At 44.9% G+C, this 27,105-nt stretch overlaps 1 protein-coding gene across 1 annotated transcript in view; it reads left to right on the forward strand.

The window, feature by feature from the left end:
- The window catches only part of LOC105704058 (HIV Tat-specific factor 1 homolog), a 74,729-nt gene extending 58,919 nt beyond the window's left edge, over positions 1-15,810 (forward strand). The window contains exons 5-7 of the mRNA XM_012432939.1: positions 6,703-6,889; positions 15,063-15,199; positions 15,436-15,810. Coding sequence (XP_012288362.1) covers positions 6,703-6,889; positions 15,063-15,199; positions 15,436-15,550 — 439 coding nt within the window. The 3' untranslated portion in view covers positions 15,551-15,810. The remainder of the gene's footprint in view (positions 1-6,702; positions 6,890-15,062; positions 15,200-15,435) is intronic.
- The last annotated feature ends 11,295 nt before the right edge of the window (positions 15,811-27,105 follow it).

Below are 27,105 nucleotides of genomic sequence, written 5' to 3' on the forward strand. Positions count from 1 at the left end.
CGATTTCTTTATAATTATTATACGAAAACGACAGGTGGAGTATGCCATTTGGGACAATACCCAATATAATTCGATGCAGCTGTCAATGTAAAAACGAACGTCGGCAACGTAGGCATTTAGAAAAATTTTCTTTAACGACGTTGATCAAGTTCCGCGACGTGTTTCACTTCACCTTTAGGTGATATTACAGAATCAGCCTATGTATATCTGCAAAGTCAAATAGTTCGGGAAAGTATTCTCCGAATTGAGTGTACTGATTTATTTCATATTTTACCACGGGGATATGGAGGCCCTAAAGTAGGTCCTGAAACTCACGAAATTTCATTTTTCATTGAAAAATGTATTTATTTATAACGGACTACAACCAACATGGCGTCATTCGTGCACGTTTTCGATGTTTTACGCTTCTTGGAGGCTTAGAATCGGAAATGAAGAGTTTCAGGACCTAGCTCGAACAATTTAGAATGCCATAGAAATGGAATATTATGGAGTCACATTCGCGACCGGCAAATTTTGTCCGTTTTCAAATACTGAGTACTAGCGAAAATAATGAAATTCTGAAACTGGTTGCCGCAAACTTGTATCGTGTATCGTTATGGACGTGAATTCACGTCGGCGGCAATCAGAGTAGAACTTAAAAAGACGTGAATTCACGTCAACGACAAACTCGAATAGAACTTAAAAAGACGTGAATTCACGTCACTGGCAATCAGGAATAGAATTTTAAATGACGTGAATTCACGTCAGTGACAACCAGAAAACAAATAACGTGAATTCACGTCAGTGACAACCAGAAAACAAATGACGTGAATTCACGTCAGTGACAACCAGGAATAGAATTTAAAAAGACGTGAATTCACGTCAGCGGACGCGAATGGGTTAAAATGAAGTACCTGCGTGAAGCTTTGAACAGGAAATTTGTACAGGTGTCAAAAATGCTTTCCCGTTGCAGGTATTTTCATTTAGGCTTTCAGTTTTGTTTCACTTCTCGCAAGTTAGCGTGTTCTAGTGGCATAAATATTTGAGGAAGACAAATTCCTTGAGGGTTGCAAGATTCGATTACTTTCCCCCGATACTTGGATAGCTCTTTACCACTCCAGTTGATGCGAGGTCCATCTATATGGATTGCGTTTAACCGTGGCCAAAAATCAAGTTCACCAGTTACCCTCGTTTATTTTCGGTTCACAAGGGCCGGGCTCTTTACAACACATAGGGGGATCGTTTCACCGCAACATGGATGATATATCTCTTTTTCCCTGCCATTAAATGGCCTTATTAAAATTCCCTGGCGCGGCAATTTCGCGGCCTGCAGCTGCCGCACCCGGCGAACAGTTTCGAACCTCTTTCGGGAATTGCGGCCATTTTATTTATATTTCCTCCTCCCGATTTTCCCCTCCCAGACGATCCCATCATTGATCTGTATATTAATTGAATAGCCGACGCTCTATAAATTTCTACGACTATTAGTCTAATACATCATCTCGTATTATAGACTAATGAACTAATTACCATTTGCTCATGCGTCAGAAACAATACGTGGTTCAAAAGAAGCATGCGCACGCGCATACGTTACTTCTTTAGTACCGCGGTTCACCTTCAGTGGCGCTGGCGTGTCATGAATGTGTCCCCAAATTCTTGGCCTAAGAAACTAATCGGCATCAGCTATTCAGTTAGTGCCAACGGAAAAAAAAAAAAATTAGTCCATCGGACAAAATCGTTTACTTGACCGTATTTAATTAATAAGTAATTAAGTACGATCTTGTATAACCTACTACATTTGATGTAACCATGGAAAAATTATTAACCAATGAATTTCATCGTGTCAACCGAAATACTTGGCTGAGTATACAACAATCCCATTCTACGATTCAGGCAAGAAAAATTGTATCGATCAGCTATTCAGTTAGTGCCAACGGAAAAAAAAAAAAATTAGTCCATCCAAAATCGTTTACTTGACCGTATTTAATTAATAAGTAATTAAGTACGATCTTGTATAACCTACTACATTTGATGTAACCATGGAAAAATTATTAACCAATGAATTTCATCGTGTCAACCGAAATACTTGGCTGAGTATACAACAATCCCATTCTACGATTCAGGCAAGAAAAATTGTATCGATGCAAGGTGATATTTTTCCCCACGCATTGGTATCAGCTTTCGCACTTTTCTCGGGATAATTCCCAGGTTTGGGGCGACCGATAAAGGGAATCACCATCTTCCGCTCGATCTGGTTCCCTCCAATCCTCCATATTCATTAATTCCGCGGACGATGGGAGTCCTTCTCTCTTTCTTGGCGGAACCCCGGGTACTCGCCGTGGGGGCCTGAGTTCGATGGCCGGCACTTTGCGAAAACCAGTTATTTGCGAGGCCGCGAATCGCCCGACGAAGGAGCGCGGCAACCGGAAGTCCTTTGGCCCCGACCACGGCCTACACCCACGAAAACGTCACTCGACTCTCCCTTTCCGCCTCTTTGTCGATTACCTAAGGTCTCTCTCGGCTTTTCCCCGGCGAGATATCTCGTATCAAGAGTCGTCGTTCGCCGTTCTGCCGCGAGATGGCGCCCGGCGCGCCATCTACGGGGGCGGCGTAGGTGCCCACCTTGTGATACCGTAACTCGTAATAAAGCACTTAGAGTCCCCGTTGCATAATAACGAGGCTCGATTTACATATTCAGGAAACGGCCGCGCCGCGTACGCGGTTCCTCGCCGTCTTTAAGGTTAAGAACGCGCCGAGGAGAAAGCCCGACAGAGGCCGCCGGTTGTTAACGAGGGAAAGAAGTCGCCATTTTGAAAATGAGGAATTACATCGGGGAAATGTTTACCCCTCTCCCCCGGGGCGAGGGGACTTCCCGCAGGAGAAAGTCCCGTCACGCTGGCGGGGCGCGTAATTAATGGCAACTTAATTATTAAACGGAATCGCTGGCCACCTCTCCCGGGGGGGTCCGCGACATGGCGCGAAACGAAGGCCACTGCTTCCGGGGATCGCCGGACGCAGTAATTGTTGCTGGAAAATTGTTACTAGCTCCCTGTGCACGGTATTACCACTGGGTCGTACCGCCGTGTAATCGCGAGTTACCAGGCGCATAATTGCGAGAGTATTAATTCCTGAATGACACAGTTCGCGACTTATGAATATTCCTAATCCTAGCCTACGGCGACGTTGAGATAAAAACCGGACATTAAGGTCTTTTTCTTAATTCCCTTGATCATAGAATATTACAGCCTAGTTCAGCTAGTACAGCAGTACAGTTCATTAGGGATCAAAGTGGCCTTCTCGGTCGCCTGTCGATCCAGGTACGAATAATCTCTCGTAATGATCGATCTCGTGCCTTAGGGCGAGAAATTGATTCTTCTTTTTTTTTCGGCTTTTCTTTTTTCATCCTGGACACGTCGGAAATGCTGAAGTTCCGCCCATGCCTCTTAGGGCGCCACTTTCGAGTCTGCCCGAAGGAAATCACCGTCTTTATGAATGACCACTCGGTCGAGGTGCGTACACCTCGGTAATGACCGGTCACCGTAATGGTCGCCGGCGTAATGATCGATCCATCGATCGGGCCGTAAGCTTTCGATACGACACCGAGGGGCACAGAAAATATTCTCGCGTTTCAAAGCGGATCGACGAACTTTCCCCTCGCCGGGATCGTTAATGTTACTTAAGAGGACATGAATGGCGCTAAGAAATTTAATCGACGTCGATAAAGTCAAATTCATCTATACCTTTTTTGGGGGGAATGCCGTTTTGAATACTCAAGTGGGAACATAAGCTGGCGCGTACAATTACCGACATTTATGTTTATGTTCAAGTTTTTTACAGTCTACGTTGTGAATTATACGAACTGAAGGGTTCCATATGTCATCTCGGTAAAGTAATGATAAAAAGATCGATGTAAAACTGTCGAAATCCCGTGAATTCATGACTGTTTATATTTTCACCAACCAACTTCGCCATCTGTGAAGTTTAGCTGCAACTAAATTTTTACTCTAAAAACACGTGTTAGCCACGAGGTAAGCCAGTATTTTCTTGCAATCGTTGGCGAAAGTATTTCCCACATTTTCCCATCTGACTCTGCAGAGTCAGACTTATTTAAGTATACGCTGATATTTTGTTATGTCAACGGTATATTCAAGAGATTAAAATAAATTTGTGCTTCAATCAACTACATGCATTTTCATTTCAAACTCATATTTTATTTATTTGATTGAAACTTCTTCTAATAAACTATACCATATTCTCCTTTCAAAGATATATCAACTTGATTTAAAAGTATATATTGTTCGTATCATCACATACTTCTTCATTTTAACAAAATTTCATTTATTCGAATGAAAGCATTTATTTTTGATTTAACTGCATTCTCGTTCCTTCGCCCGTAACCGCCGTATTTATTTAAAATAACTATTTTTTTTTTCATTCAACCAAATTTTTTTCTCAGTGTGTAATATTCCATTTTTACGGGATTCTAAATTGTTCGAGATACATCCTGAAACTCTTCATTTTTTATTCCCAGCCTCCAAGAAGCGTAAAACATCAAAACCTGCACGGACCACGCCATGCTGGTTTTAGTCCATAAGTAAATAAATTTTTAATGAAAAATCGAATTTCATTAGTCTTGGGACATATATATATAGGCTGACTCTTTCATATCACCTTAAACTAAAAGGCGAAAGTATTTATATCTGACTCTGTAACATTCCATTTCTATGGTATTCTAAATTGTTCGAGTTAGGTCCTGAAACTCTTAATTTTTTATTCTCAACCTCCAAGAAGCGTAAGACATCAAAACCTGCACGGACCACGCCATGTTGGTTCTAGTCCATGATAAGTAAATACATTTTTTATGAAAAATCAAATTTCATGAGTTTCAGGACCTACTTTAGGGCCTCCATAGTCACGTGGTAAAATTTGAAACGAATCGGTACACCCAATTCGGGGAATACTTTCACCAACGATTTGGCTTCGCAGATATATACAGGCTGACTCTTTCATATCACCTTAAACTGCCGTAAAGGAGAGTTTACAGCGCGGCTTCGAGCGCCAACGGTCATGGCCGTGTAACGGCGAAAAAGGTGCATCGCGCACGCGGCCGCTCGCGTTTCCGCGCTTTATCGACCGGATTGGCCGGTCCGGCTGCGAAACCGGAGGACCACCTCGGACGTTCCTGTTATTGGCGCAGATTTTTTTAGCCCCCTTTTTTTTCTCTTCTCGACCCTATGAATAACTTTTCATTAAAATGGAAAGGAATATCTTTGATATAAAAATTGGGATCGCGATAGGAACGGGGACCACCTTGGACATCTCCGCTCTGAAGATGAAATTTTTTCTTGTTATTTCCCTCGTGTCAACAATTTTTCATTAAATGGGGCACTTGATATCTTTTATGAAACTACGCGAACGTGATAGAGCTGAAAGACCCCGTTTGGATTTTTTTTTTGTCATGAAGATAACTTTCTTGCGTCTTTTTTATGTGAACAATTTTTCCATTGAACAGTGAAGTGGATGCTTTTTATGTAATAATGGAAAATCACCGCGGATGGTTCAGCTGGCGGGTTGAAAACTTAATTTTTTAATAAAAAGTGAATTTTATATATTTTCACGATGTTGGTAGATGGTTTTGGTATGGTTTAGGGAAATAACGTATCGCTATGTGAAATTCGAGGAAATTGCAATGTGTACATGTGCTTTGGCAGTGTAATGAGAAATGGGTTTTCAATTTGGCTTTGTGGTAATAGTCAACCCGAGTTGAAATTGGACAAAACAGTGGCCAATCGATGGTGAATACAAATTTGACCGAATGCAAATTTCGTTCGTTATCGAATATAAATTCATTTATGGGAATGAGGGTTTATAACTCGCTTGGTGAAAGTTCCATTTGAATAATTTTTTATCCGCGTTTCGCAACTGGATTTTCGTTCGCTCCCTCGTTTTGTTCGAGTTCCATTCGAAATTGTTCAACCGCAATTTTCGGTTCGGTTATTGAATTACCTTGGCGGACGAAGTCCATATATTTTGGTTAAATAAATCTGAATTTAATTCGTCGATTTAATCATTCTTGAAATTACCCTCTCTCGTATGATTTGCACAATGTTGTTTGTATTATTATTTCCGGATGTGATTAATGCGTGTCAGAAATGATGCGATTAAAGGAGATAAGCAAGGTTCTTCAAGGTAGGGTAAACAGTGAATAATGCGGACAATGCAACTGCTGACGAAGAATCCACACAATTAGTATCGCGTTTAGTGGAAATCGAAAATGACGTGATTCTCTGGAGTCATCGGCGAGGATAAGAAAATAAAGTCGTATGCAAATGACAAATTGCTTAACAATGTAGTTCACTAACGCAGGTTCTGACTCAAACCATCAAAGATATTCATTGCGTGTCTGAAAAACTGGTATCGGAGTAAGTCCTCGGAATTGTTCGATGACTAAAGAGACGTGCCTGAACGATGACGTGCTAATATCTCGCATGGATTAATAATTTTTTCTCCTATACGCAGAGATGGAATACTTTACAAGTGACTGGCACATTCAGTAGACGAGATGTTCAATTATCAATCCGTTTCAAAATTCTCTTCCCCGTATTAAAAAATTCTTCCGTTTTCAGATTGTATATTATATTATATGGTTATTCTTGTTCTGTTAAGAAAAAATTACGCAGTTATCGAATTGCCTCTAATATGTTTTTTTTTTACTTTTCACAGACTCTTCGATTGGAGACCGGAACCGATGCGAGGCGAGCCCTTGAAATGCGAACGCGTGGTCATAATAAAAAATCTCTTCTCCCCGGAGGATTTCGACAAGGAGGTCGCATTGTTGCTCGAATACCAGCAAGACATCCGCTCGGAATGCCAAAAATGCGGGGACGTGCGAAAGGTGGTCATTTACGATGTAAGTGGCATTGTACATTACCGGCACAACGTTGAGATTATGTATTACCGATGCATCACTGGCACAAGGAAGCGGCTTCAAAGACGATTCTATTACCGCAAGGCTCGCCGTTTTGCAGTCACGATCGAACCTCCATTTTACACGTCATAAACATCATTTATGCTAATTCCCCAGGAAAGGTTTTGTCTCCGTTTGTTCTCCGTGTCTCTTGCGGCTGCGTTTCTCCGCGGGAGAAAAATCCAAGGTTTTACCTGCATTTTATCTGCATATCCACGCATACCTGGTCCAGTGCCTCTATCTACATATCGGCTAAAAAGAGCAATTTGGACTTTCGAAATTGAATTTTATCAATTCATTTCGCCTATCTCATCCAGGATGTATCGCGCTTCTGTGTTCGCTATTCGGAGGCGCTGCATCGGGAATTCCAAGTTCACTAAATTCCACCATTACTCGGGGCTTTTTCTCGTTTATGTGGGAGAAAATGTACCTGTCAATGAAATACTGACCTCTCGTTACACTCGATACCGAAGGGAAGAGTCAATGTATCATTCCGCTACTCGGAGGCTGCGACCACTTCAGCGATAATGTACTCGCAAATGTGGTTAAACGCGTTATAAGTCATAACTCGCGACTCCACTGTCGTAACTTATCACTGACATCGTCATTTGCAAGTCAGCAAGGGGACTGGTCACTTTCCCCGGACTCTGGGAAGATAATTGATATCGATGTTTCCCGACATTGTGATGTCTCAATAGCAAGCATAGGTCTGGGAAAGAAAAGCCATTAAACTTATTGTTAGTCATTCTGAACACTTGTCTTTATTCCACTGGAACACCCGACACTTACAATGTAACAAGTCGCTTAAACTAATAATTAATTACCATCCAATTGACATTTATCGCACTACTTATATTACCGTAATTTTCATTTATACCCTGGCATAAAAAAGCAGAACTTACGAGTTCTCATTGAGTTTCATCGGGTAATTTCGTTCATACTTTTCAAGTTAATGTTTCTCAAGTATGCTCGCAGGAAAGGAAATAAATTGGCTCATCTAGCAAAATCGTTTAATTGACTGCATTTAGTTAATTTCAGAATACGTAAAGTAAACCAAATTTCAATTCATTTGGACAAACTCGTTGGCTTTAATTAGCTAAACTGTTTTGGTTAAACCTTTTCGTGGATTTCATAAGTTATTTTAGTCAATAAACCAAGTACTTTGGCTAGACGTACCAGATTATTTTATTATTCCACGCGATCATCCACAATATTTTATGTAATCGACCAAAAGTTAAGTAACCATATTCCAGCGTTGAATGAAGAACAATTTTCTTGATTCGACCGAATATTTTCCTACAATTGCAAACATTGAAGAGTCGAAGCCTCGTAAATGTGAATTTGGGCAGCTGTATAAAAAAAAACAAGTGTCCCTTATTTTTCAATTCTTCATAAGGTATTATAAAACGAATGAAGTAAGTGACGGACTCTTGGATATCCCTTTCTGTAAGTGCATTTATTCCCGCCTCATTCCAGTTTTCAGGCTCGGGTTTCCATTTCTCGGCGACATGAAATCATTTAACCTGATAAGCGAAGAAGCGTGTAATTTAAAGCACATTAGGTCTATTTGAAATTCCACGCACCGGGCTAGTGATTGCGTATCTTCGTGACGCAGTGTCGGCTGCTTTCACGTATAGGAAACGTTCTGCACGCATAGGTGGATGCAAACTGCACGTAACCGCGTTCCGGTGCACACGGGGGTGTACTGACGGTGCCAAAACAATTACAGGTACAACTTCGTCACGCGTCTATGACCGTAGGCGTCGTTCGCACGTGCGAGCATTGCGCAAACTTCTGCTGGAATACGACCCGATGAATTATTCAAAATTATGTATCCCGGCCTGCCAGGTTCCATCGCGTCTAGAAATTAATCCCTTTCCGCTCTACAAAGTCCTCAGTCAAGTTGAGCTTCCAGTAAATCGTTCAATGATATCGACTAATAACCGCCAGGAAAAAGAGAATGTAATTGAAAAAAGTAAGCGGCGCAAACCTTCGACTTTTTTAGTTCACTCAACTGACAAGGAAGGTATCCCAGATCGATCTCCCCGATTTTATTTCTCTTATAATATGTTATAGTAGATTAAAAACTAAGCGACACGTATTTTTTTTTATCTGCCATTAAACACTTTAAGGGGGTAAAACCACCATCTAAAGTAATCATACTTATGGGTGGCTCACCCCTTAATTTTTTTTTTTAATTCAGAAAATTATATTTTTCGTTTCTCGTTATGAGAAAGCTTTTCCAGGTGGATTGGTTAAAAAATATGTTCTCGTGAGTGAAACTGCAAAATCGCCCCTTGACATGCCTTACTTTGGATGGTGGTTTCACCCTCTTAAAGTGTTTAATGGGACATAAAAAAAAATACTGACAAGGAAGGTATCCCAGGTCGATCTCCCCGACTTGATTTCTTTTATAATATGTTATAGTAGACTAAAAATTAAACGACACGTACTTTTTTTTATCTGCCATTAAACACTTTAAGGGGGTGAAACCACCATCCAAAGTAATCATATTTAGGGGTGGCTCACCCCTTAATAATTTTTATTAATTCAGAAAATTATATTTTTCATTTCTTGTTATGAGAAAGCTTTTCCAGGTGGATTGGTTAAAAAATATGTTCTTGTGGGTGAAACTGCAAAATCGCCCCTTGACATGCCTTACTTTGGATGGTGGTTTCACCCTTAAAGTGTTTAATGGGAGATAAAAAAAAAATACGTGTCGCTTAGTTTTTAGTCTACTATAGCGTATTATAAATGAAGTGAAATCGGAGAGATCGACTTGGGATACCTTCCTTGTGAGTGCACTTGAGGATTATCCGCCATAAATAATGGCTATTTAGCACGGGAAGTAATGCTTTTATGATCGGAATATTGCGCAGTTAAAATGACTTTGAGTCCGAGATAAATCTGCCCGAGCTCCCGTTTTTTAGTGGCGAGGCTTCATGTGTGATCGAGGCCGTTAGTGTTTCTTCACGTTCAGGATTATCTATCTATTTCTGGAACGCGGAACATCCTGCCTTAGAGAAGTCGATCCTGATCGAGAACGAAGAGCGAAAGACTTACGCGGCGGTCGTATAATTAGAGCCCCCGTAATTGGGGGACAATTAAACGAATCTGGCTCGGATGGGCGACTTTCTTTACCTCGGGGCTTTTTTTTCGGAAATCCTCGGAAAGCCTCTTTTTTAGGATTTACCGTTGCCGAGGAGACCGCAGGCGTGGTCGAGGCGACGGGATGGACGTTTCGCTCTCATTATGCTTTAACAACGAGTGATGTGCTGAACATAGGGTTTGAAGATCATTAGATTGGACGCGGTGGTTCCATCAGGTGTCCGGGTCGTTCACCGGGCTCGATGACTTCCTCTACAGCCATTAAAAGAGGCGAATAGTCGCGAATCACTCTAAAGAGAAAAAATCGCAAAAATTTCCGCAGGGGGAGACCGTGGTCAAATGTAACACGGGGCAATTGTAATAAACGTTATGAATTATTTATTCAAACTTGATAAAGCGTGGTTAAGCAGTGGAAGCTTCCCATGGATACTAGGGACATCTTCCAGTCGTTTCATGATTATTATATCAGACGTTCTCTTGTTATTTTCATTTTTCCCGATAGGACCAAAATAGCCCAAATTTGGATTCAGTGCCCTTCAATGCAAGAAATGGTCCCATGAAATGTGAAATCAGTAACATGGAAAACAAAATGGACTATGTCAATTTTTACTGTTCGAAATGTATTACTAATTAAATATGTGACATTCATATTTATTTATTTCTATATTTATTCATTGTAAGGAACTTTTGTTGTGTTCATCCGTATCTACCAAAACATAGTTATTAACTATAGTTATTTGAGTATTTTTGTATTAATCAGTGGTGTTACATTTGTCCCAGCCCCTGCAACGATTGCACATGTAACAATTACATTTAGTAGAGAAAATAAAAATTGCTCATTTTTATAGGATCTTGAATTCGAATGTAGGTTGTCATTCAGGGGAAGGTTCACTTAATACATGGACCAAGATTCGATCATAAAGAGCTGTTGCAATTAATTGTAGAAATAAAAACGTTTAAATTGTTACAATTGACCTCGGTCTCCCCTCCTCTGATCCGCCCGGTAAAACGTCAGTCATTTCTCTCGGACTAAACGCGTTGCATTCATTTGAAAATAAAAAAAGAAAAAAAAATTGAACGCGGTGTCACCAGCATCCTCGTTTTCACAGAAAAGAATTGCATTCACGTAGCACTCTGGACCCGTGATTTTTCCCATCGAAACCGTCTTTATGGTCGACGGTATCGAATTAAACCGGGGGAAAGAAGGTAGAGAAAATATTAAAAAAAAAATTGGAATGGGGAAACAGGGCGGAAACGATCGCTCCTTTATTCGGGGTGGAAGGTTATTTCAGGTAGATCGTGAGGCGGAATCGAATTTTGTCTTCTATTTCGATATTCCCGCGCTTCGAAGCTATAAAAGCGAGCTTTTGTTACAACTCGCCGTGCCCGCCGCCTTTTTTCCTCCTCCCTTTCCCGTTCTCCGGGCATTGTATATTCTTTTCTTCTTCTTCTTCTTTTTTTTACGGCTCCCTTTTCCGGGAGGTTTCGATTCGTTTTCGTATCTTCGTGGTGCTCCTTTTGGAGGCTTGCCTACGCCCCGAGCCGCGGTTTTATGAACTCCTTCGTCGGGGCGTTAATTTTATAACTCGGTCGGTTTGACAGTGTTAGGCTCTTTGTCCCTTAGTCGAGCTCGACCAATGCCACGGGCTTGCCCTGGTGTCAGCCTCTCTAAATCTGGGCCCTAAACGCGCCAAGAGTGCCTCGAGTCGAGCAGTCTTTTATCCCGTTCCTTTCTTTCCCCGAAGAACGCTTCGGAAATGCCTCGCAAATGCCTGGCGGTGCTTCTCGGAGAACGTCTACGTGGAAAATGGACGTAAAAATCCCGTTCGCAATTTAGTAATACGTGGTGTCGATCAATTTAAGGAGAGTTTCGTTATTACGATAACAATAAATAAACAATAACGATTCTCCTACTGACGAAAAAATGTGCACATCAGGTCTTGGTGAAATTTAGTTAACACATTTGCGACCGCCGACGTGAATTCACGTCTTTTCAAGTTCTATTCCTGTTTGCCCCTGACGTGAATCACGTCCATAACGATACACAATACAAGTATGCGGCAACTAATTTCAGAATGTCATTATTTTCGCCAGTACTCAGTATTTGAAACGGAAAAAAATTTCCGGTCGCGATGTGTTAACACATTTGTTAACGTGAATTCACGTCTTTTCAATTTCTACTCCTGGTTGCCACTGACGTGAATTCATGTCGTTTTAAATTCTAGTTCAATTGCAGCTGACGTGAATTCACGTCTTTTCAACTGATTGCCGCTGACGTGAATTCACGTCTTTTCAACTGATTGCCGCTGACGTGAATTCACGTCGTTTTAAAATTCTAGTCCGATTTGCAGCTGACGTGAATTCACGTCTTTTCAAGTCAATTCCTGGTTGCCACTGTGACGTGAATTCACGTCGTTTTAATTTCTAGTCCAATTGCAGCTGATGTGAATTCACGTCTTTTCAAGTCTATTCCTGGTTGCCACTGTGACCTGAATTCACGTCGTTTTAAATTCTAGTCCAAATGCAGCTGACGTGAATTCACGTCTTTTCAAGTCAATTCCTGGTTGCCACTGTGACGTGAATTCACGTCGTTTAAACTTCTAGTCCGATTGCATCTGACGTGAATTCACGTCTTTTCAACTGATTGTCGCTGACGTGAATTCACGTCGTTTTAAAATTCTAGTCCGATTGCATCTGACGTGAATTCACGTCGTTTTAAATTCTAGTCCAATTGCCGCTGACGTGAATTCACGTCTTCTCAAGTTCTATACCTGGTTGCCGCTGACGTGAATTCACGTCATTTTAAATTCCATTCCTGATTGCCGCTGACGTGAATTCACGTGCATAACGATACACGATACAAGTTTGCGGCAACCAGTCTAAGAATTTCATTATTTTTGCCGGTACTCAGTATTTGAAACGGAAATAATTTGCCGGTCGCGAATGTGGTAAAAAAGAATTCGTTAATCGCAAGATCTTGCCGAGGGATTGCGGTTTCGGTATTGAATAATTTTGATAACCAATGTCGCGGGACATTGTCAGGTCCTTTGTGGAGAAGTGGAGAGCGAAGTTTGCCCCGGAGTCGCCTCTCGAAATCGAGTCCCTAAACGCGGTGAAAAGTGCCTCGAGTCAAGCAGCCTTTTACCCCGTTTCTTTCTTCCTCCCCGAGAACGCTTTGGAAACGCTTCGAGAACGCCTCGCAAATGGCCTGGCAATGCGGCACCTTGGGAAGTAGGGAGCACTTCGAGTAGCGATGCAGGAACGCCGAAAGAACGCTAGGAAAGAAAATAGGGCAGAGCCGTTCGGCGAATGGCGAACGGGCGATTGCTATTTACCGGGTGAAATGTGCACGTCCCTTTCCCACCCGCGTCGACACCTGCATCGGCACTTGCATTCGGATGGACATGTGCCCTCTTATCCCGGAATACAACCCCGAAAGTCTAGGAACCTGTTTTACCGACCAACCGCCCCCCCAAGCGGCCGCAGTTTGCCACCCGCTCGATAACTCTTGGACAAATCCTCGATCCTTCCGTTCCCCATAAAAAGGGACACCGATGAAAGGCGACGGTATAAAAGGCGATTTTCGAAAATCGCGCCCTTTCCCATCCAATCTCCTTTTTCTGCTCCTTTTACGTCGGGCGCGGCGGTTACTCTTCGGGAATAACCCTTTTGTCTCGTTCGCCGGTAGAGACGAGTCGGAGAATGGAATTCGCTTTGACATTGAATGGATTCGCGGTCGAGAGAGCTGGGAGTGTCGGCGCGGGGAATTTATGGGGTTAGGTCAGCCCTTCGTGGATTTATTTGCATCTTGTCTCCGGCCGCCATCTTTGTTATCGGGCCTGCGAGCCGTGCGACTGGTTTTGCCGAGGACACCGTCGGTTTGGGACGATTTCTTGACTTGCTTAATTGCCTTCGCGAATGATCCCGTCGTTCCCTCGGGTCCTGAAGCCGTCGGTTTGTCTTAAGTGGAGTTAGATTTAGGTTGAGATTCCATTATTACCGCGGCCACGGACATGGCGGCTTCGCCGGCGTTTAACGGGCAACACGTCAATCTTCTGGGATCAGTTCTCTATGCCATGTCGTTCATGTTGATAAACCGGCGATTCTCTAGTTAGATAGTTTCTTGCTCGATTGTTGGGGTTGAATGTTGAAGGTTTGTTTCTCCGCGAATTGCATAATATAGGTTAAATTGATATTAATCTACGCCTTTTACTTGTTTTGCGGGAACAATATTAGAGCGCGGCAAAGTTGACTCCTTGATGAGGTTCTATTGCAATTTTTAAGTGAACGAATTTTTTTGTTTAAACTTTTTCTTTCAGACAGTTTCTTGGTCGATTGTTGAAGGTTTGTTTCTTTGCGAATTGCATAATATAGGTTTATTGATATTAATCTACGCGTTTTACTTGTTTTGCGGGAACAATATCAGAGTATGGCAAAGTTGACTGCCTGATTAGGTTCTATTACAATTTTTAAGTAAAAGAAATTTTTTGTTTAAACTTTTTCTTTAAGCCAGTTTCTTGGACGATTGTTGGGGTTGAATGTTGAAGGTTTCTTTCTCCGCGAATTGCGTAATATAGGTTTATTCATATTAATCTACGCCTTTTACTTGTTTTGCGGGAACAATATCAGAGTGGGGCAAAGTTGACTGCCTGATTAGGTTCTATTATAACTTTTAAGTGAAAGAAATTTCTTTTTAAAAACAGATTAGGTAGTATGTACATTGTTTCTTAATTGTTATGGCGTGTATCTATTAATTATTAATAGCTTATTATTCTTTTTTATCTGTAATAAAAAGAAAGGAAGCAACTGCCAAGATAAGAAATGACTCCTTCGAACGTCAGTGTTAATCTTCCTCCTTTATTTTTTGTAGAAATATTTTATATAATGTGACCCCGATTTCTCATTGGAATTATTATCATACGGAGACATGTTGTGTTCTAATAGAAGTAGGAATGAGAGTGTTGTAAATCGTATGGAAATTTTAATGGTAATTTCATTTGGGTTCCAGAGACATCCGGAAGGCGTCGCTCAAGTGACGTTCCGAGAGCCATCGGAAGCGCAGACGTGCATTCAACTATTGAACGGCCGTTGGTTCAGTCAGAGAAAAATATCGGCTGAAATCTGGGATGGAAAGACCAAGTACAAGTAAGTTCATCGTTATTAGACCCCAGCTTTATCGACACTGATAGAATAGCCAGTTACCTGCCTTACCAATGGGTGGTACAAAAACTGTTCAACCTTGTTACCAACGAAAGGAAGGTACCTGCAGTCGGCACGTTACCTGTCCTTTAAAATAATTAACTTAGAATAACAGGTGCATAACCGACAATACAATCCCTTGCAAAGGTAGAAATGATAATTTACATTAATAATTGTTACAGAGTGCGGGAGACGGAAGAAGAAGTGGAGGCGAGGTTGGACAAGTGGGACAAGTTCTTGGAGCAAGAGGAAGACAAGAAAGAAGCGGCGGCCTTAAAAGCTAAAGAATCCACCTAAAAAGAAGTACCGTTCAATCGGTCTCCGAGGGGACATCAATTAAGCGAGAGCAGTCTTAGAACAAGTGACGATTTGTCGAAGTCTAAGGCGAATTAAATCGATTAACAGGAGTCGTCGCGATTACGATTACCGACCGCGTCGCTCCTTCGATAGCTTTTAACTCTAGCCGTAAAATGAAGTTAAACGCCCGATCGCTGCTACATTAGTAACGTCGTGACACAATGTAGACCACAAGGGATAATAAAGACAAATAATTTTGACGCGGTCTCTTCAATATTCACGTCATGCGACATTTAACACAATTTATACGATTTAATTATCTTTTCAAAATACTCCATCGACTACAATAGGACAATAAGTGTCAGCGACGGCAAAGGCCTAACGGAACAGCGCGAAAACGTCCGCGCAGCTTCTTTATGGATTCGAGGGCAGACAAAAGGTAGAGGGCCGGGGAAAATAAGATGAGGGAAGAGAGGAGCCGCGGAATCTCCTAATTTGCTATTTCGACATTCCTGCCGACCCGTGTGCGGTGCCGTTCGTGGGACTCCTCGCGAGAGGCTGTCGGCGATACGTCAAAAAACGTGATTCGCCGGGCCGGCGTTTCTTCTCTTCCAGTCCGCAAACGGCGACTTCAGCCTTTTCGGCCCCTGGAAACCGTCGAATTCTCGCTAGAGGGCAATTTGTTCGATCCAGGATCCTCCGAGAAGTACAGTCCTCGCAGTTCCGCTCGGTAAGGTTGGAAAAGAGAGTCCCAATTCCTCGAGATAATTAAGCTGAAGTGAAACATCCTTCAAATCAGTCGATTCGAATACAACACTTTTTTTTAAGGGTATTAGACCAAACTGTCCGAAACATTGACACATCACTCCTGATCATCTAAGAATTGTCCTGACACATTAAAAATTTGGATTTTTCAAAAAAACTTTTTAACTCAATCCAGACCAGAACCAAAATGGCGTCGGGCTCTCATATTTCGATCAATATACAATTATCGAAGGCTCTGATATGAGAATCGACAGGGTTAGGACAATTTTACGACAATTTAGAACACTCTGGTAATCGATATACTCGCATTTGAACGGGATAAAGGCAAAAAAAGTGTTGTATGCACTTCTTTGCTAAAACGATGGTAATACGAGGTCTCGGAGTGAAAATGTAATTGACCTGGAAATCACAGATGGCGCAGGGGGTCCCTGCGCAGTCAACTAGTGCCCCAGAAGGCATGAATCCAGAGGATTTCTGGAGTTTTACTTCGATTCCTTTATAATTATTGTACGAAAACGACAGGTGGAATATGCCATTTGATACAATACCCAATATAATTCGACCCAGCTGTCAATATAAAAACGAACGTCGGCAACGTAGGCATTTAGAAAAATCTTCTTTATCGACGTTGATCAAGTTCCTCGACGTGTTTCACTTCACCTTAAATAAATAAACAATAAACAATCCGAAATAATTCCAAAATCAGGCCATACCAAATTCACTCTCAAGCCTGGTCAATTCGTCTGTCGATCCGATTTCCATAGGGCAGGAAAAAGAAAAAGTCTGCAATTTTATAGGGGGACGCGCCGTGACGGTAGGCATTCGCAGCGGCTAACGCCGCAGTTTACTCGTGCAAATCGGCGCCCCTCGGGGATGGATTTCTCGCCAAGAGCACTTCGGAGCATATTTCGAGCATCATCCCATTCATCGGACCGGGGTGGGCACCCCAGCGGTGGTAATATCACTGACAAATTTAATGCCCGACTATTAGCAGCGGGGAGCCCTCCTCCATTGTGAAGAGGCCACGTGCGCGATGACTCCCCTGGTCCATTGCACCCCCAGGTCCCCCCGCGCCGTTTTATACCCCGTAAAGCAGCGTTGCACCGCCCTGTAGGGCCGGCTCGCATTGTGCAACCTCCTGCGTCGCTCTGTAGCTTCGTTTGATGCGCAGGTCGCGCACATCGGGGTCGCAGGGGCGGCAAAAACCGGGATCGGGACGCAATGTCACGCTTGTCGGGCTTTATTGGATTTGCCCGACACCCCGTGTAGGACCTGCTTCGGATTACACGTGAGATTAGACACCGGCTACACGGAGAGGCGATTCGACTCGGTCAAGTGTCGAGATGGGAAAGGAGAGGACATCTCGCGACCCTGTCTCCCGGTCGGTGAAATTCATCACAGGGGGGGATTTGCGAAAGGGAGGTAGAGGAGAGTGGAGGGAGGAGGAGGACGAGGGCAATGAGGGAGATGATGGGAGTGAAGCTTTTTATTTCAATTGGAAACGTGCGACGGAGGAGTCCTTGGTTAACGGCGAAACGAGGTTAACGTGGTGAAACGGCGGTAAATGGAAAGTGAAAAAAAAAAAGAAAAAGAAACGAGGCACATGAGATTTTTAAAACACGGTTGAGATGCCGTTTGATGGAACGTAATGAAAGAATGAGCGTTGGGAAAATTTTGAAAATCGATCGCGATGCTCATGGATGGAAGGTTACGATGAAATATGGAAGGAGAAATTGATAAGAAGGGGGAACGATGACGCTCGGTGGAAAGGTATGGAAAATATGAGGAACGAGAAAAGTCAACGTCGTGGTTGCGATGATGCGCGAAGACTGGGCGAATATTATTGATATTTACAACAAATATGGATCGTTTAGTCTCGCGGGGTGCGCATGTAGGATATGAAGTGGCAAGAGAGTGCAGGAACAACAAAGTCGCGTACCAACGGCGACATTTCGAGCGGCAGGAAATTATGAGGTGGAATTAAATTCCTCCAAGCCGGGCCAACCAAACGGGAGATGAAAACAAGGGATACTCGTCCTCGATTAAGCTCTCGATCCCAAACCCCTAAAACCTAAAGGCGCAAAATCGTGTTTCCAAAAATTATCATAAACCGTGCCGTCTACTTCGAATCTCTTTTCGTTCCCAACTTCTGATCCCAGTCTCAAAACGATCATCGCCCAAGAACCGGCGTATTAACACATTCGCGACCGCTGACGTGAATTCACGTCTTTTCAAGTTCTATTCCTGGTTGCCATTGGCGTGAATTCACGTCACTTTAAATTCTATTCCTGGTTGTCACTGACGTGAATTCACGTCGTTTAAATTCTATCCTGATTTCCACTGACGTGAATTCACGTCTTTTCAAGTTCTATTCCTGGTTGCCATTGGCGTGAATTCACGTCACTTTAAATTCTATTCCTGATTTACGCTGACGTGAATTCACGTCTTTTCAAGTTCTATTCCTGATTGCTACTGACGTGAATTCACGTCATTTTAAATTCTATTCCTAGTTGCCACTGATGTGAATTCACGTCGTTTAAATTCTATCCCGATTTCCGCTGACGTGAATTCACATCTTTTCAAGTTCTATTCCTGATTGTCACTGACGTGAATTCACGTCGTTTAAACTCTATCCTGGTTTCCGCTAACGTGAATTCACGTATTTTCAAGTTCTATTCCTAATTGCCACTGACATGAGTTCACGTCGTTTAAATTCTATCCTGATTTCCGCTGACGTGAATTCACGTCTTTTCAAGTTCTATTCTTGGTTGCCACCGACGTGAATTCACGTCATTTGAAATTCTATTCCTGATTTACGCTGACGTGAATTCACGTCTTTTCAAATTCTATTCCTGTTTGCCGCTGACGTGAATTCACGTCATTTTAAATTCTATTCCTGACTGCCGCTGACATGAATCACGTCCATAACGATACACGCTACAAGTATGCGGCCTCCAGTTTCAGAATGTCATTATTTTCGCCGGTACTCAGTATTCGAAACGGAAAAATTTGCCGTTCGCGAATGTGTTTAAAAATCCCCCCCGCCTCGAAATCCTTGGGGAGGCCGGAGTCACCGAGTAATCCAAGAATCCGCGCCCGGCGAATTTGTCGAAAAACTTGGAAACTCCCCGTAGTACGGGGTCCCGGGCGGGAGTGAAATTAAGCTTCCCGAAACACCGCGAAACTGTTAATTAAGACTCATTATGCCCCCGGAGGAAGGCGGAGAAGTAGTTCCTCGGGGAGGCGGGGGCGGCGGCCGCCCGGAAGGGGTGGTTTAACCCGAGCAGGAACTTCTTAATACCGGCGCCGGGTAGAGTCGGGTTCATTGTGAGATCAATACAGAGAGAAGCGGCCGTAGGAGTGGCACCGGGCGCCGATTGGCCGGCGGTTCCCGGGGAGCGATTGGTCGGTGCGGGCGCTGCCAGGAGGCGTTCCCGGGGGTGGTCGGCTCGACCCTCGACGTCGCCGCCGCCGCCGGCGTGGCCGCCTGCCCGACCGGCCCCGCCGGGAGAGGGCTCAGTTCTCCTTTGCCCACCAGAGACACGCAATCTCGAGAGCCACGCACGACCCGACAGTCGCTCGCCCGGAGACCTCAGCACGCCGGTCGGGATCGATCCCGGCCGCGATCGGTCCTCTGGCCCACCGGCAGGTGGAAAGGGTGCGTTCGCTCCGGGAAGTCCCCTGGCCACCGACGATCGGTTCCCCGGGGGCCAGGGACCACGGTGACCCCCGACCTCCGATTCGACCGGTCTGGGCGGTCGTCCAGCGTGACTCCGAGAGGGACGACCGGTGAAAGATTACAAATCGTTCGACTCGCTTTGGGTCCGGACGCGGGCCGGCCCTTGGGATCCGCGTCGGCAGCCTCGTGATCGGTCCGGGTCTTCGGATCGGAGATAGTCCGACCGGTCCCGAAGGACGGGCGGCTTCGCTCCGTGCTCAGTTCCATTTCGACCACCAAAGACAACGAATCGGGCTACCCGCGCCTCGACCGGAACCGCAATGGGTCGACCTTGAGGATCGGTCCGCTCGACTTCTCCTCGAGGCGAGTCAGAAACCGTGAGTTCCTATGCGCAGTGGATCGAGTGGTGAGCCCGTCTCGTAGATCGGAGACTGAGTTAATCGTCAAAGGTGGAAGTGCCCGCTGATCGTCGGGGGAGGTGAACGCTCTCGAACGGTGGTGCCAGGATGTCCGCGGGAAGGCGCTGCAATCTCCGTGTTCATTAGTTACGTGTTTATCGAAACCCGAGCCCACCTCTCTGTGCGACGGGAACTTTGCGATTAACCGGGATAACCCGATCTCCCGCAGTGCCCGTTTGCGAGGGACGACGTCGAGGACCTTGGGCACCGCTTTTGCGATTCGGTGCCCGGAGGCTCCGAGTCCCCGATAACTCCTCCGGAGTGGACAGAACGCGTTCTCCGGAACTCACCTTATTCTCCTCTTCGGTATCCATACATCTACCGGTACTTCCGAATCGAGGGATCCGGCTGGACCAATCCAAGATCGCCACCTCGTCGAGAACTCCTCCACCCTGGTCTCCTGGAAAGCGGAGGTCCTTTTGGTGCGCCACCCTTCCCGAGTCCCAGAAGGGAGGACCTAGGTCCTTCGTTTCGATTCGCAGACCCTCGAGGCTTCCCATAAGGGGAGGTTCGATGCCACGACGTTGTCCTGCCGCCCTCGGACGACCGGAGCCCTTCGGCCCCCGGTGAAGGAAGATGCGCTGACGGAGCGGCGGCTCTCGAGGTCGGTTCCCTTGGGAGCAGCCGAGAGGACGGTCCCCCAGCCCTTCTTTGACGAGGGATTCTCGGCCAGGGGAGGAATAGCGAGGGTGGAAGAGGTCGGGGCTGGTCTCGAGGGTGGTGCGACGTTCGGGTACGCGAGTCGCCAGGCCGGCTCCGGGGGGCCGGGCCCGGGTGGGGTGATGAGCGGCTGCGAGGTTATGTATCCTTATTACCCGTACATCTATCAGAGGGCACCGCCACCCCCGCATCCGACCCACCCACATGCCGCAACGCATCCGCATCCGCACGCCAACCCCCATGCGGCGCATCACAGTCCGGCAAGGCCGGCGCCCTTTCAACCCTTCTCGGCGACCACGGCGACGCATCAGTACGATAGGGTGAGTCTTACCCTTATTCGTTGCCGATTACGAAACTCGGTAGAGTTGCGCGCCAAATATATATATAGTAATTATCCACGATGTTCAGCCTGGCGTGTCAAATTGGACAATGAATGTCGTTTGTTGAACCTCTTGAATGAGTAAAGTCAACTTTAATAAGGCCATCGAGAGTGGAGGATTTTTCTGTGTCGTGTTATCCGGAAGATAATGTGGCATAAGAACATAAGAATGGCGTTTCAACGTCTGGTTTTCTTGCAAGTGGAAATATTTCTCGGTAGCGGGTATACCCAATCGTTTGGATATTACCACGTGGACGTGTAGATACTACGGAATGTCCGAACGTTGCTGAAATTTCATTTAAAATCAATCTTTTTTTATCAAAATTTTAAAAGTATTTTTTTGACCGAAAATTAAATTTCACGAGTGCGGGGACCTTCGTTAGGGTCTTTACATTCACGTGGTGAAATTTTTAAGAATTTTATACACTCAGTTCGGAGAAAAGTTTCATAAACGATTGATTCTTCGGACAACGCTATCGCCTTAATTCGGTACCCTTGGTATTTTCATACGAATATAAAGGCATAAATATGGCGTTTCAACGTCTAGTTTTCTCGCAAGTGGAAATATTTCTGGGAAGCAGGTATACCCAATCGTTTGGATTTTACCACGTGAACGTGGAGATTCTACGGAATGTCCGAACGTCGTTGAAATTTCATTATGATCAATCTTTGTTTATAAATATTTCTAGTGTTTTTTCACCGAAAATTAAATTTCACGGTTTTCTCGCAAGTGGAAATATTTCTCGGAAGCGGATATATTCGATCGTTTGGATTTTACCACGTGGACGTGGAGACTCTAAGAAATGTCCGAGCGTCGTTGAAATTTCATTTAAAATCAATCCTTTTTTATAAATATGTCTATAGTGTTTTTTCACCGAAAATTAAATTTCACAGTTTTCTCGCAAGTGGAAATATTTCTCGGAAGCGGATATATTCGATCGTTTGGATTTTACCACGTGGACGTGGAGACTAAGAAATGTCTGAGCGTCGTTGAAATTTCATTTAAAATCAATCCTCTTTTATAAATATGTCTAAAGTATCTTTTTACAAAGAATTAAATTTCACGAGTGCGGGGACCTTCGTTAGGGTCTTTACATTCACGTGGTGAAATTTTTAAGAATTTTATACACTCAGTTCGGAGAAAAGTTTCATAAACGATTGACTCTTCGGACAACGCTATCGCCTTAATTTGGTAATCCTTTCGCTAGGATATATTTTAGACATATGCGTAACAGACAATGGACGTTTAAGAAGTTTCAAGACTTTTCCTAGAACCTCCATAATCGCGTGTCAGGGTTTCAGATTATTCGGTGCACCCAGTTTGGAGAAATGTATTATAAATATTTTCATGTTTTGATATATACATAGGATGACCCTTTCGTATTACCTTTACGTATTCTTTCACGTAATTTAATGCGATCTTTCCCGTTTTTGCGGGTTTTCCAAGTCAAAATATGAATTTGTCCAGATGAGCGGCGAGATAACACGAAGTGATATCCTTATAATTCCAGAATCCTTATCCGATAAGGTGGTATATCCATACGTGGCGTTTTGTCCCACACGTCGCGTATGTCATGAAAACCGGATAAGGGATGGAATCTTCGATCCGCAACTTCCGTGGACCGCGACGAAGCGGCGCGTTCGCCAGCAATTAATGTTATCACGGTTCAATGTAAACGAGGGTGTAGCCACGGTGCGTTAAATAAGATTAAGTCGAAAGTAGGCGGGCGGGGTCTGGAAATGAAGCCATCAACGCGAAACCGCACAGAGCGAGGTCCTTTCAAGGAGCGTAGCTCGTAAATGTGCGCGATGCAGAACTTGCCGTCTGCATTCCGCGTAGTTTAAAGCGAAGATAGGGGAGATTCCCTCGCATTAGTGCGTACGGACCGTGCGCGGTCCCTTATGTTCTCTGATTACCTCTGAAAATCTGCCAAAGAGCTGCCTCGTCGATTTTAAGGGGTCGCGTCGACCCCAAGAGACGCTCCGTGGGTAAAAGTTGGGTAACTCTTTGAACTGGGGGAAAGAAATCGAGAGGCAAGTGCGCAAGACCTCGTCCGTGTGCGCAGCGGATCGGTTCGAAAGCGCCTAATCGGAATTCGGTCGCGACTGGCGCCGGTAGAGTAGACGTTTCGGCCCGGGCTCGTAGAAGACAGGTTATGGAAATACAATAACCCAACCGTCCCTAATCCGATTAACACCTGACGTGGAATAATCGCACACACGGAGGGGCGATGAGTCCGGGCTCGAGGTGGCTACCCAACCGGATTATGACACCTCGTAATCATCCACTTGGATATCCGTTTAATGCCCAAAGTAAACAATAACGCGAGAGGCGGCAGCTTCCCTTTCGGCCTCTTTTTCAATATGGCCGCCGTGGCACGAGGCGACCCAGCAGGTTGCCGCCGACCGGAGAGGCTCGACGATACTGGTTTCGGGGAATTAGCGGCCCGAGGGCCGCTCGTATTCTGCCTTCTGTATTTGGGGAGTTCGGGCGGCTTCTTTGTGTCCCTGGAGGATCCTTCGAGACGCCTTTGATGGGAGTCGATAACTCCCTAGCTTGTAAGCGGACCGGTCAACTTCCGTTTCTCTCCCACGTGGGCCGCAAACCTCGGGGGCGGATATGTATCCAACGATTGTATTTATATCCCATTCTAGGTGCTTCCCGGTATGCGTTGGTAGTCGCAAGATGGATCCTACTTGCGGATACACGGACGGCGAAACGCGCAACCCGGGCCAAGTTACCCCGACGTCTGGGAGTTTCATTGAAAGCCGTCACGCGTCATCGTCGTCATCCACTTCTGGCGACAAAGGCGAGGCTTGCGCGCTACGCTGTTTACAAACACTCGGCGCAAACGACACGGATACGTTCCGGTCCTCCCTCTTGCCTTCTCTCTCTCGCTCTTGCCCCGGAGATTCCAGCTTTTAGGTGGCTAACTCCTGAAATAGTTTGCGTTCTGGGGGAAGGGTGGACGGGGTCCCTGGGGATCGGTCGTGCTTCATTTTAATCCGTCTGGCGGCAGGTCAGGCGTGTTCCTAACCTACGTGCACCCATCCGTGCACGGCGGGGTGTTGAGTGGCGCCTCGTTCTCTTAGGAGTCACCTCGGCCACCTTCTTTTCGTCCTCTTCTTTTTCTCTTCCCTCCCCTCCCCGTGCCACGAGAAGGCCCGTTGAAACGTGTCCAAATGTCGCTAGGGTTTGCGCGAAAGGAGACGATTTTTCTCTCCCTTTGCGTCTCCAAAATGGCTGCCGAAAATAATTGAAACAAGTAAGCATGGAGACTAGAGACCAGGAGGACGAACTGCATAGGGTCCCTAATGAGAGCTCGTGTCCGGGAAAAAGGATACGGAACATTGTTTAACATTTTCTCTGTAGGTGGCAGTGCTGTCGCTAAGGGACCAACATAGAGTGCCCAATCTTGTGAATCTCGGGGTCACGCGGGAGAACTGTCAAGTCGAAAACTCGGAAAAACTTCACGTTCTACTACCTGAGCCGAAACTTTTTTTTTGTTAATTACAGTACTTACATATGTCAGAAATAAATGCCCATGAAAATATTTTATAGATGAAATGTCCTTTGAATATTTTATCTTAGTTTATTTGGACGATGTAAACGTGTCGCAATTGTATACCTTTAAATCCGCCCGCGCTTTAGTCAAGTAGTGGTTCCTGAGCGAATGTGGCGCCGCCTAGCAGAAAAAGAGCTGTATCCGATTTTAAGGAAACTTCTATAACGTTGTATTCGTTCTCCTGATCTCTAGTCTCCATGCAAGTAACCGTGGAATTTGGTCAAGATCCTGTAAAGAAATCAAGCGACTACCAGTCTACTCGAATTAGGGGTTTTCGACGTATCCTCGAAATTCTACAATTTCTCCTCTGTATATTGGTCATTTTTTCACAGGTGTCTTATTTTTCAAGATCTTTCAAAATGAATTAATTCTCGACTCGCCAGTTCACGCTATGCTGTCGCCTGTCGCTGAAAAGACAGAATTCGAGACTTTAATTATATCAAATTTGTCAAAATACCAGGCTAAATCCTAGAAAATTTTAATTATATCGAATTTGTCAAAATACCAGGCTAAATCCTCGAAAACAGCGAAAGAAGTTTCCCCCTGGGTATTCTCGACTCGCCAGTTCACGCTATGCTGTCGCCTGTCGCTGAAAAGACAGAATTCGAGACTTTAATTATATCAAATTTGTCAAAATACCAGGCTAAATCCTAAAAAATGTTAATTATATCAAATTTGTCAAAATACCAGGCTAAATCCTCGAAAACAGCGAAAGAAGTTTCCCCCTGGGTATTTTACTCGACAGGTTCCTGCATTTTCGATCGACTTAACCTCAAAACGCGTTAAGGTAACTCCGGTCATCGCCCCCCTGCATACCCCCTGCATTCTTTAAACATATATTCCGTGGCCGGACTCGAGGTCGCGTAGACCACTCCGCGGTGGAGTTCGAGTTGCGAGCTTTGGGGAGTTTCTGGAGAGCGATAAAGCACGAAACCCAGCTCGGCCAGCGGCGCGGCTTTCGGGGGAAAAAAATTCCTCGGTGAAAACGGCGCTCCGATAGTCCCGGGACGCTATCGCCCTCTCTCTCTTTCTCCCGTGGGCCGGTCTCACGCAAACATGGCTGCGCGCGCGCCTCGTGTACGCGCGCGTTCCCCCGAATTCGCTCGGCTATTAATTCAGGCCCCGAGGACACCGGTCAGCGGCAAAGGAGCAAAGTGACCGGTTGGGTCAGGCCCTAAATAAAAGGAAGGAACGTTTAAATAAAAGTAAACTCGTGTCGCCACCACCGCGGGGACAGGCAGCGCCGCGCGGCGGCGCGCACGGGAACCTGGCTGCTTTCACGGACCCTTCTCTTCCATCTACGAGTCGCGGTGTCGAAGGCCTCTCAAGATGCCAATCTATTATCATCAAATGGCCAATTGGACGCGATGACTACTGGCAACATTCGTTGCCGGACTTCCCTACGAGATTTAGAAGTTCGTTTGAACGAACACCACGCGTCAGATTGGTATCGACGCTGCGTTCTCTTTAGCCAAGATCACGTGACTAGGTTGACACTAACGAGAAGCTGCCTTTAGACCTGGTACCCACTGATGGCGTCGAATGTCGCATAGAACGCGGCAAGTTACCGTACCGACGATAATAAATCAAACGTAACTTAATCTCCACGCCTTTCTCAATTTTCATATCATTATTACCATGAGGATGATGTAACCTCAAATTTGTTTACAGAATTAACGTTTAGGGAATGAAAGACGTAGCAAAGAAGGACATAAGGGGGTAGAAAATCGTTTCGGGGGTTTAAATGGACCCGAAGAAGGCACGAAGGTTAACACCGTGTTCCGGTGCAATTCCGATTGGTTCTTTATCCACGTCACGTTGGCGCGTTGCGCTCTGTGCGACAGCGTCCAGTGGGACTGCGGCCTCGTTGCGCTCGGAAGGAGATTTAATTAAATCGGTCCATATTGAAAATTGCCCCCGACCGTTGGAATCCCGGACTAACGAGTGCAGTTTTAGGTTAATCGTCCAAAGCGTGCACATCCCCGTGAGCGAGGGAATGTATTTTAAACCGAGCAATGCTCTTTGAGCGGGGGACCGGTGGCGCCATT

This window comes from Orussus abietinus, unplaced genomic scaffold, assembly GCF_000612105.2.
Source record: "Orussus abietinus isolate OABI.00-Male unplaced genomic scaffold, Oabi_2.0 scaffold4, whole genome shotgun sequence".
NCBI lineage: Eukaryota > Metazoa > Arthropoda > Insecta > Hymenoptera > Orussidae > Orussus > Orussus abietinus.